This window comes from Parasteatoda tepidariorum, chromosome 4, assembly GCF_982258835.1.
Source record: "Parasteatoda tepidariorum strain Cologne lab strain chromosome 4, Ptep-v5.0, whole genome shotgun sequence".
NCBI lineage: Eukaryota > Metazoa > Arthropoda > Arachnida > Araneae > Theridiidae > Parasteatoda > Parasteatoda tepidariorum.
Window position 1 is genome coordinate 31,706,639 of NC_141758.1, and position 12,963 is coordinate 31,719,601.

The 12,963-nt window shown below is 31.1% G+C and overlaps 1 protein-coding gene across 1 annotated transcript in view; it reads left to right on the plus strand.

Moving 5' to 3' along the window:
• Positions 1–1,486: 1,486 nt before the first annotated feature.
• Positions 1,487–12,963, plus strand: part of LOC107453305 (putative ammonium transporter 3) — a 69,700-nt gene continuing 58,223 nt past the window's right edge. The window contains exon 1 of the mRNA XM_087160878.1: positions 1,487–1,645. Within this exon, the coding sequence (XP_087017004.1) occupies positions 1,522–1,645 (124 nt within the window). The 5' untranslated portion in view covers positions 1,487–1,521. The remainder of the gene's footprint in view (positions 1,646–12,963) is intronic.

The window sequence follows — 12,963 nt, forward strand, 5'->3', positions numbered from 1 at the left end:
TTATTTTTTAAAAGAATTCCTTAGTTTTCTGATCATATTTTCAGAAAATAATTTAAAATTAGAACTATTTTTTTATTTTATCTTATCGAATGAGTATTTAAACTATTAGAGCAATCTACTACGGATAGACAGCTTATTGTCAGTATAATAAACTTTTGAAAATAAAGTTACATTTGCAACATGCATCTTATATAAAAAAGTAATTTAAATACGAATAGTAAATGAATTTGATAAAATAATAGGGATTAAATTGTAAAAATTGTGAATAAATTCGACGCTTATTATCATTCAATTACTTTCCAAATTTTAAACAATAGAAAATTTAGATATTTTAGCTTTGAATTGATTAGTGATAAGTAAAAGTAAGTAACTTTTTTTTTAGTAAGCGTGATATTTAGATTTAGAAATAAATTCTTAAAACTGTAATTTGTATAGAACAGATATATACTTGCCCTAAAGTAAAGGTTAAGGAATATAATTAAGGACTGAAATTAACTTTACGAGCATACGTTTTAAATTACATACATGTGATAAAAACGTATACAATATTTGATAGCTGCATTTGCATAAACTGATTGTTTATATTTATGTAATAGTTTATCTCATCTGTGCTAGTATGATCTTGATATTTTACTTATTTGAAACTATACTCGCATTTTTAAAGTTAACCGAACTCTTTAAACGAGTTTATTCAAGCTGGCCGAACTAAAAACCGATATATTTTTTTATATTATACACTGCTAGAGCGTGTAATATATACATTATTTAAGAAGCTTATTATGAATATTTCTGTGATGATTTCGAACTTTCAACTAATCTTGTTTATGAACATACGATGCTATTTTTACCCCGTTAGGTAGTGCTCAAGTATTCGAAATCACCAGATACAGTATTTTTATGAGACAGAAATTTATATTTTAATAGAGTTCTGTGAAGAAAAAAAACTTTGATTTAGAATCGTTAGTGAAATTTGCTCTGCCCAAATTAATTATTCCGTGACTAAAAGGATTCGATATAAGATCTTTCGTGAAAGTTGATATGTGCAAGTCAATGTTATATTTACGTTTTAAAAGTTCTGCGACAAAAAAACAAGCAAACAAACTTTGATTTAGGATTGTCTGAGAAAATTGTTTCGTGCAAATCAATTAACCTTTATTTACATTTCAATTGAGTTCTGTGTCTAAAAAAAATTCGATTTAAAATCGTTCGTGAAAGTTGTTCTGTGCAAGTCAATAACAAATTGTATTTTAATTAGAGATCTGTGACCAAAAGAATTCGATTTAGGATTGTTTGTGATAGTTGTTCCGCGCAAGTCAACCAACTTCAGATTTGTATCTCAATAGCATTTCCGTAAAAAAAAGATAGAAAAAAAAACACTTTAGGAATTTTTGTGAAATTTGCTGCACCAAGTTGATTGGCCTTACATTTTGTGTGGGTACAAGTCATATCAACGTTCTGTGTCTGGTCTTGAATAAGATATAAATCTTTTCTCTCTGTGGACATTTATATCAAAAATTGAAAATGCCGAATGCATCTAGTCCTTTAGTGCCTCTTCCACCCGAAGATGTGAACTTCAAGAACATATCTTGGGATGATGCTACTTGGATCATGACAAGTTCCTTCATCATCTTTACGATGCAGTCAGGTATGTTAGCATCTTTCAAAAATTTCACAAAAAAAACAGTCTTGGTTTCATCTTTTCAAGACTCATAAAAGTTTTTAAATAATTGACCTCCTCGTTACGAGAGCTGTATTTAGCTGACGTTTGATAACCAGTCCATACCTGCCAACTTTTAATCCCTTCCATTATCATTTTTCCCAGTGGTATTAAAATGGAACTAAAACTTCAATTTTAAGCAAACAAATACGTTGTATTTGAGAAAACTTAAGTTGACAACCATGATAGTAACGCATTTTAATATATGTGCTTAATTTTTGTAAGAATAGTGGTGATCAAAAACATTTAAAAATTAATTTTATAAAAGAAAAAATAGTATATAATTACTACCACTTTAAATATGAAAATAAAATCTTCCGGAAAATTCGGAAGTGTTGGCAGGTATGCCAGTCCAATTTTAATTAACACGTTCACGCCGGGAAAAGTGAAAATACTAGTAGAAAAACTATTTCAATATTAGATAATACTCGGGAGGAGTTAATCTGTTCTCAACAATAACAATTCACTGAAAGGAGATTTATCACGACGAAGAAGCAATTCAATATAAAAATTGCATCCGTTAAAAACAATGGGTAGTTATGGATTTTTATTATTCCCGGAAAAAAAGTAAAAAATTAAATTTATTGTTACCAGTTTTTACTCCGGTGCGCTGCCAAGATGAGACAATCTAGCGTGACCCACCGGTGGGTCACCCCGGCGTGAGCGTGTTAATCTATATAAGATAAATACCATTAACACTTTCATGTCCGGTGACACCAACGTGTTGTCACGTGAAAACCAAACGTTAGCTGCCGGTGACAACATGTTGGTGCCATACGCAAGCCATACACTAACAGCCGGTGACAACACGTTGGTGTCATGTCCAAGCCAAGCGTTAGTGGCCGGTGACAACACATAGATGTCGCGCTTTGCAACCTGATATTCATGTGACATTTTGTCAAGGGACAATAGAGTACAGGGATGCCAACTGCTCCGCTTTCTGGAATAGTTTTAATAAAGTGGTAGCAAATTATATAGTAAAAGTCGTTAAAGAAAGATAGTTACGCTTTCTTTTTAATATAGTAACCAGTAGTTTGATGCTTTACCGTTGCATTTTATATCATTCTTATAATTTTTGATATTTAGTGGTGAAAAAATTACTTATAATGAAAAATACTAAACGAAAAGTAACTTAAATTTCGCTACCACTAGAAAATACTATTTTACAAGCAAGTTACACGGAACCGGTTACATGGTAAACTTATCACTAAATATATGCGGACCGCATAGTGTTAAAAGTATATTTTGAATGCGCTTCGATTACATTATTATTTATAATACTTGCCAAGTCTTCAAAGGTATTGCAAAGTAACACTTAACTAAGAGAATCTGAATGTCTGTTTACCAGCATGCTATGTGCAGCACACTGCACACTTCGTGGTGCGGTTCATAGTTCAATTTGTCCTTTAGTCACACGATGTTATTATGATATACACTGCTCAAAAAAATTAGGGGAGCCATTTGCTCCCCTAATTTTTTTGAGCCGTGTAGTTACACGATGAATATTATCTAAATTTTATACACTTCAGTAGCGGGGACTGCCGTGACGAAAAGGTTAAAAATACTTTTAAATATTTCCATGTTTTTAGAAAATATGCAAACAGGTAACAATTTGTTTCTGTTTTAAATTCATTCCGTTTGAAATAAATATGCATAACACAATTGACTCTGTGGATGAAGCAGGCAAAGTGAAATTTTCAGCGGTATTTATTAATCAGGAAAAATAACATAAAGTGGTCGCACAAATATATTATGGGTATGTTTAATGTAACAGAATTGTTTCGGAATTTATTGTATGCATAGAAGTCTGACAGTAGCACGATGAATACGATCTAAATTTTATTTTATAATTGTCATTGAACAGCTGACCCTATTTTGGATTTACGACTACTAATGTTCAATTCTGTAGCCTTCTGAACCCAATCCAGAAGACAAGGGAACTCCTGGATCAAGTATTAAGAGAAATTTGCCTTAGTGGAGGACATTTTGATGGAACTAACCAGCCATGTAAAGAAAAACCGCGAGAACCTAACACGGTTAGCCTAACGGCAAGGAGACTCTTACCCATGATCCGTCTACCACTGGGGATCGGTGTAAACCGAATGCGAAATTTGTATCGACCAGCCATCACTTGGATTCGACCTCTGTAAAATTATATATACAATTCTCCCGGAATTGTATATAAAAATCAGAAATAAATACAATTCTCCCGGTTTATAACAAAAAAAAAAAAGAAAGAACGGAATAAGAAAAAATTAAAGCAAAAAATAAATAAACAGTATTAATCAACTCATACCTGCCAACTTTTCCGGATTTTCCGGAAGATTTTATTTTCATATTTAAAGTGGTAGTAAGTATATACTATTTTTTCTTTTATAAACTTAATTTTAATATGATTTTGATCACCACTATTCTTACAAAAATTAAGCACATATATTAATATGCGTTACTATAATGGTTGTTATTCATAAAAGCAACTCCATTGCCTGCTTACCTCATTGCTCAACCAAAACTGTTCAAAAATTCCAGATGAATGGGATAGGGGCCGCTTCGCGGCCCAGGTGCCCAGTGAAATCTAAACACTAGGACTAGGAATGGTTGTTATAGTGTAAATATTCTTTCTTTATCTTTATCTTCAATTTGTTCCCTATATTATGTATCAACTTGCGACTTATTTTTATGTATGACTCAGACTTGATTTTATCAATTATTGTTTATTCTGAGATTTAACTTAATGTTAACGCAGCCCCTCCCTTCCCTTCCACCACATATTATCCAATTTAGATGAAAGAGCAGATATCCATACATGGATAGGTACTCTGAAAAAAGTTGATTAGTTAGTTAGTTATGGTTGTTAACTTAAGTTTTCTCAAATACAACGTATTTGTTTGCTTAAAATTGAAGTTTTAATTGCATTTTAATACCACTGGGAAGATTAATAATGGAAGGGATTAAAAGTTGGCAGGTATGCTAGTGGTATTCGTTCATCGAATTCTATCAAAATGAAATTCTGGAAGGGGAGTAATGCAGCGTAACTACCACTACAAATAACAAATACTAATTATGTAGTATATAAAACATTTTTGCATGAAATTTAGGTTGAATATATTATCTATAAATAAAGCTTAACATACTAGATAATTTTAACCCTACACTTACATACATGTCATAATCAAATTCATTAGATCAAAAATCAGAGGACGAAAAAACTGAGCGGTCGCCTTATTTAGGCCAGTGGACAGTGTTGTGCAAATGAGTTATAGCGTTACAATGTTGCCACTAGAGAGTTTAGTGTAGTGCCAGCATGTTTCCTGGATTTTATCGCTAGTGAATGGTACTTTGAATTAGATATACCTCTACCAAGTACATTCAATTACGATGGTGAGTTATCCCAATCACGTGAGGTACTTTGTTTGTACAGGAAAATACATGCTGAAAGCGGTATTGTAAATAATTGGTAGACGAAGTGCTGTGTTAGCCCCAGTAATCTCCAGACATCTATCCGACTGAACATTCGTAAATAACAACAAACTAAATTCGCAAACGAAGACAGATTTTGCTAGTTTATAAAAGGTTTAGAACGACTTCTCTGAAATTGGTGGTGAATTATACATGCCTACGAATCGCTTAAAAATACTGGTTGATAAAAATCTACTAAATTGAATATATTAAACTAAGAATCACAATAATTAAGTAAATTTTGAATAAATTTTCTGCAATTCCATAAAAGAGTGTAAGCTTTATAGTTCTATATCATGTTATACTGTTTTACCAGCTGTTTTTCGCGGCCTATGAGAAAGGTCAGTGTCAGCAAGCGGTGGCAGACGCAGCCTAAATGTAATTTCAGTGTCAGCTGGCGGCGGCAGTCGCAGCCTAAATGTAATTTCAGTGTCAGCAAGCGGTGGCAGACGCAGCCTAAATGTAATTTCAGTGTCAGCTGGCGGCGGCAGACGCAGCCTAAATGTAATTTCAGTGTCAGCCACCGGTGGTTGACGCGGCCTAAATGTAATTTCAGTGTCAGACACCGGTGGCAGACGCAGCCTAAATGTAATTTCAGTGTCAGCCACCGGTGGCAGACGCGGCCTAAATGGAAAGTCCAGTGTCAGCCACTGATGGCTGACGCGGCGGTCAACGTGTTAAGCATCTTGATACACAACCATTCAGTCTCACATTATTAGAAAGTACTAATAAAGTGACATTTAATAAAAAAACCAGTAAAAAGAGGTTTTCCGAACGTTAGAAATTTATAACAGTGTCAGTAAATTTGCATTTATACTAGTAGAAATCTAATTATTAAATAATGCCACTTCACGTTTAATCGCTCATCATCATCATCATAAAAATTTATCTGTGTGTTTACAGCTCTTTTTCCATCCATGAAGTTGATAGTGATAGTAAAGTGGTATGCTCTTGTGACTTGGATGCAAGTTTTAGTATTTTAAACTAAGATACATATCTAACCGATCAGATGTAATATATTTCCATTAAAAGTATACTATTTATTGGTGGTCACAAATGTATTAAAATATCAGCGTTAATCTCATTTTCCTCATCACTTTTTAGAATTAAGGCCCGAAAAAATCACGGTTTGCGTTTTTTACGCAATAAACATCATGATAAATTCGAAATAAAGAATTTGAAAGTGCTTCTTGGAAAATATGCTTTGTATGACAAAACTCCAAACTGAACAATATTTACTTACCACGGATCGTTCTTTTTATTTCTACAATATATATCGAATCTTATATCTGGCCTTATTATCGCTTCGGTATTTTATTAAATGCGGGAGAAGTGTTTTTTTTTTCTGTTTGAAACTGCAGAACGAAACGAAGACGATACTAGAAAAATAGAAAGAACGAAATTCAATTTTAAACCTGACGTGTTTATTCTCGTTTGATTAGAAATTGAGTTCGCTGCTATTATAGAGGTTGAAAAAGAATTAGCTTCTTCCTTCTTGTAGATTTAGGACTCACTTAAAACGTCAGTTTCCAGGGAAAATTTAATTTATCTGCGAAGATTGTTTAAAGCGCAGTTAATTTTTAATAGTCTCTGATATGGAAGAATATAGCTTTTAACACTTATATTCTTAAAGACTTAAGTTTGGGAGACTATAAAATATGATACTATTTCAATTTTTTATTTGCTCAGTGTATTATTTGCGTGTAACTCTTAAAAAACGATAGAGAACTACAAACAAAAATTTGAAGTTTTTTGTTTAATTCTGTCAACTTTTCAAAAGGCCTCCACACGGTATTTATGAATGCCACGCTAATTTTACATGGTTTGCCAAACGGTAAATAGTAACTACAAATGAAATTTGCTAATATTAGACATATTTTGTTAGTTTTCGAAAAGGTTTTTGCATGATATATCATACCTGCCAACTTTCACTCCTTCCGAGAATGGATTTTCAGAGTGGTTGTAAAACAATAACCGAAAATCAATCTGATTCAAAAATATATTTATATTTTGATCCCGTTGAAATTTGCTTGCGTAAACATTATTATGCTTTCATATATTTATTGTAATTATTTATATGTAGTGGTGGTCAGACTCATCTATAATTATCATTATAATTCAAAAAGTCAATTGGAATAACCTGAGCATTGCTACCATTTTAAATATGAAAATAAAATCTTCCGGAAAATCCGGAAGAGTTGGCAGGTATGCAAAATCTTAAAGAAAGTGATGGATTATATAAGCCTGCGAATTGTTTAGAAATAAGTGGTGGTTAAAAATCAACTAAATTGAATTTATTAAACCAAGAATTACAATTGATGAACTACCTCTTGAAAATATCTATTCGCTGTCCGGAGAAAGTTGGCATCTCTGTGTATATAAATAAAACTATTTTTGTGTGTTTTATATAGCATTAATTTCTTCAAACCATTTTAGTAGCGATAATAATATAAATAAATTAAAAGCATTAAAAATTTACTCGAATAATGAATTTCTAATGGAACTTGGCTTCGCCGGTCACCGGTGACCCCCATGGCATTCAACGTGTTAATAAGTAGTATGCGCAGACTATTTAAAAAGGGAGCCAGTTGTGCTCATGAGCCCAAATTCTATTTTAAAAGTAATAGGGAGAAATTTATCATATATATTTGAGAGTTGAATCTGTAATGGTTGGCAAGTAAATAGGACAAACCACTATCATTCATAAATTAAAAAACTTTTAGACATATATTTGCAGCCACTTTTAATTTTTACTAGACTTTTTTTTATCAAATAGCTCTTTCTTATACTGACATATTTTCATAATGGTCCGATCAAACCAAATATAAAAAATCGTGTCGTAAGCTTTTGAATTATTTAGAAGTAGTGGAGAGGGAAAACCCTGCAAATCCAAACTGATAAACCAAGAATCATACATTAAAAGGCTACCACTCGAAAGTATTTAACTGTTGTCCAGAGTAAGTTGGCATCTTTGGGACAGGGCTAAAGAGAATAGAAGGGCTAGTTCACTCCGCTCTTAGAGCTGAAGCTACGATTTCCCTCCTCACGACGTCACTGTGTCCACAGATCTCGGAGATCGCAAGCAAAGATATTATGTTAACTTTGCATCTTTCTCTTTGTAAAAATAAGTTTAGACTTTTTCTGGTTAATAGCTTACAAACCTAACGTAATTAACACATTATTTCCGTTTATAAACATAGTTAAAAAAAACCTTCTTGGCCATTATATTAAAAAAAAATATCATTTTAAACTTATAAAAAATTTTTACTCGTTGGCGAAAATGACACTATGAATACTTTATTTTAAAAAGCTCAGTTTCAACTTTAGTTATTAAGAAAAATGAAAGACATATATCGACACTTTTTTATCTACATATTCTTTTATAACAATAAGTTGAGTTAAATTTAGAATCCCTGATCTTAAAATATGCCATTAATTTGTTCATACTTAATCATTAGGAAACATCACCCTTAAACGCTAATTACTGAAACAAAATAATAATTTAGGCTCATAATGACATTAGAAATTTTACAATTGCTTAAATTTACGATGATATAGTTTATAGATATTTAAATTGAAGAGAATATAATTTTTAAAAAAATCTTAAATATTTAGAATAACTACATTAAAAATATGTTATGAAGTTAGGAGAATTTCAACTATATACTATATATTTTATTTACATTTTAATTTTCTTTGACTTTATAAATTTTTTAATTTTTTTCACCTACCTTTCTTTTTGAAATAACGAGGAGGTTTCTATTTAGATAATAAATTTTTATAAAAGTTCTTAACGATAGAATAAACGTATTGCTGTTTTATATTAACTGTGTCATTTCGGAATCCATTCTTTACATAGTTGTTCATTTACTTTAGGGAACACGCGGAAAATTTTATTTTTTCCTTTTGTTTTTCTATCAGAAATTTTGCAAGTTGCAATCGCGCAAACTGGCATTTCGATAATAGTTTTAAATGTTTGTAAATTCACTGCCAAAATTGAGGAAAGTCATTATAGAAAAAAAAACAAATGTCTTAGAATATGTCACAAAAAGAAATGTTTCAATATTAGTTAGAGCTATTAAGGCCGAACGCTCCGTTCTTGAAGTAAAAGTGCAAACTTTGCGCCAAAGTGACGTCACTAGAGAGAATCGGACGATTGGCGCGACGAGAATTTCTACAAAGGAATGAACCAGCCCTTCTATTCTCTTTAGCCCTGTCTTTAAGGTAGCTTAAATAATCCAGCACTTCCAACATCAAACTGAGTTGAGGCTTGTGAGAATTCTACCAAAAAAACTACGTCGGAGTGATTTCATCATCATTCTTTTCTGATTTGGTCGCTGTTCGTTTTCTTATAATAACTAAGCTGATTTTCTAATAAAATTTTTTAAAATGAATGATGAAGCCCATACATTTAAAGTCTGATAGGCAAATGGTTATCTTTATTGCTTGAGATAAAAGTTTCATAGCAATTCTAATTGTTTTAAAATTTTGTGTTTTAGAAACCTATCAATAGCAAAATAAGTTGTTAACACGTTGAATGCCATGGGGGTCACCGGTGACCGGAGAAGCCAAGATTATTAAAAACACATAATTCGAGTAAATTAAAATTTTTTTTTACATTATTACAGTTATTAAAATGGTTTGAAGAAATTAATGCAATATGGAACACACAAAAATTTTTTTATTTATATACACAGAGAATGCCAATTTGCTCCGGACAGCGAATAAATATTTTCAAGTGTTACTTTATTAATTGTGATTCTTGGTTTAATAAATTCAATTTGGAGGATTTTTATCCACCACTATTTCTAAACAATTCGTAGGCTCATATAATTCACAGCTATGTTCATATATGTCATGCTAAACCTTTTAAAAATCTATAAAAATAATTACAAATTTAGTTTGAAGTTATTTACCGTTGGGGCCAGACTGGGAAGCCATGTTAAATTAGCGTGGCAAACTCAAACAAATCAACTGTATTGTTTTCGAAAATAAAATGGTTTTTTTATTAATTTACAAGTCGTATTTTAAACAGTTAATTTTAGCGAACTATTCAACTGATATATTTAAAATGTTGAACTTTAACCTGCGAAACTAAGTAGTGCAACATAGTGAAAATGTTCATATCTTATAATGAAATGTAGGATTTTCTTTTTTGAATTCTCATAATTAGTTTCAGAAATATGCTGAAAGAAAAGTCTTTAAAAGTAACAGTAACATATTATTTAACAGTTTACAAGGCAACTTTCCAAAACAGCTCTGATTGGACAATACTGATATTTTCCAGATCTCGACTACTCCCTTTAAATAGCTAAAAATAAGAATCCGACAAAAGAGATGTAAGTTTCAAGATGTTTCTAAACAGTACGATTTTACATTTTAATTCAGCACTATTACTAATGCTTAATATTAAATAACATACATTAAGTGTGTAAGTCTAGTATATTTTAATAAATGAAAAGTATCAATGTCAAAAAGTAGTAGCATTTACAGCGGTTGATCAAAATAATGGTAATAAGTAAAATTTTCCAAGCATGGCTAACTTTCAATCATACTTTTTCTAATTTGCACCTATTTGCAGATATTTAGACCTAAGAGAAACAGTTATTCATCATTGAAAATTTGTTTGCTTCTCAAAATTAATTATAAATTTTTAATTATGAAAGAAAAAATTAATTTCAAACTATTTTTTTTAATTTTATTTTTAAGTACTAATATGATTCCGAAAATATAACAGAGTTTCTTTTAGAAACTAGTAGACTGCTTTTTTATAGTTAAAAATATATACTAAAATATATTTTTGCTTGTAATTAGAAAAATAGAAACTAGAAAAATAGATAATAGAAAAAAAGTAAATAAAATAGATACTGGTGTCCCTTCTGCGTCGAAGGTTTAAGAACATTTATAAATAAAAATAAGCTTTATTTCTTTTCTTTTTATGCATTCTTATTTCAAAACTGAATGTTCTAGCCATTTCCTTGCTTATTTTAGACAATTTTAACTAGTTTCTCTAATGCATAATACATGTTTAATAAACGAATTTAATTTAATACCACAATTCAAAAGCTTCATATTAATACACAGAATTACTTTTCGTCGCTTTTTGTAAACTAAATATCAGTAAAATTAAATGAATAATCCTGAGGAGCGGAAAGCGGTAAGATATTATTTGATTTAAAACTTTATTCTCTTCAAAAATATACTAATTGGCAAAATATACAAAAAGTGAAATTAACATTATGGGATGCTAATTTCGGATCGCTCTTCTAACCAAATTATGGGGACCCCATTTCCCAGAGTGCGGCTACTCCCTACGCTTTAGGGGGTCAGAAATACAAATTCAAAGGAAAAAAAAAATTTATTCAGAGAAAGTACGTTTTTGTGCCTGATAGCGTAACTTAAAATATCGTCTGAATTAATTAGCAAATTTGAAGTCACCTTCTCGAACAATTAAGATTGAATCCTAGAACGTGAAGATCCGATCATTTGATCAAAAGTTATTCAGGGATGGCTGTTTTACTTGGCTCGTGGTGCGTTTAACTATAAATGCCCTACCACCTTGTATTTTATCCTTCCATGTTGTCCTTTTTGCCTCCTTGTTGAACGTTTGTAGGGCGTGTATAATATCCTTGTGGTTGTTATTGTATAATATCCTTGTATAATTTATATGGATGTGCTGTTTCACTGACAAAATTTTCTGGAAAAAATCAAATACAAATTTTGCGAACCTTTAAGAGCTCCGCCTAACGAATATCGGCACGAACTTTCGAGATGATCCAATAAAAAAAGGTATAAGAAGAGGAAGAAGTATAAGATGAAATATTTTGGTGTTTAGAGCGCAATGTGTAATTGCTGAAAATATTTAATATCGTACAATTTATGCATTTTTATAATCTTAAATACTTTTTATTTCAAACTTTACGAGCTACAAATGATGATTAGATAACATAATATTCATTGCTAGTTAGTTTTATTGTTTTTATTTATCACTCTTCCAGTAAGAATTATGATGACATAAACGATGCCAAAAAAGCCATGACAGAGGGTTGTTATCTCGTGTCTAGTACCTCTTTTATGATAGTTATTATGCTTGTTATGTCTTGATGGAACATAATCTTCCTTCATATTGATTTACGAAATGAAGATATCTTAAACTGTTTTCTTAACTTATTGGTGCTCAAGACAGAGAACATGGTAAAAAAAAAATTCTCTCGAATTACAGCAGAAAGACATCTTTTACTCAATAGTGTTGTTTCAATTTATCTTGAATTGTTGTTCCAATTTATTTTTACAAATTATATGAATGAGTAGATATGAATAATCATATCTCTATATTAAAAAAATTCACAAGAATCGCATTGTTCAAATTAGCGTTACATTTTGTTTCGCAGAGAAAAACCTAAAAGACATTGAAGCTTGAAATTACGAAGGTACGTAGAAAAAGATATAAGGAGTTTGATGGATTAAAAAAATTTATCATTCAATAATATGTTCGAGAATTATTTACATGGCTTACCCGTCTGGCCGAACGGTAAATTACTATAATCTAAAATTTTGCAAGTATATGATAAATTTTGCTAGCTTTTTAAAAGGTTTAGCATGACATATAATTGTCTTTCTTTCTTTATTTATAAAAAATTGGGCACCTGGGCCGCGCAGAAGGCCCGTATCCCATACATCACGAAATAAGATAAAAAGTTAAAGACAGTTTGAGTTTAGCAGTCTATGGGGTGGCTGTTACTGGGAGACAAGCACCTTGCTTGTATAACTAAAAACAATGAAAATAA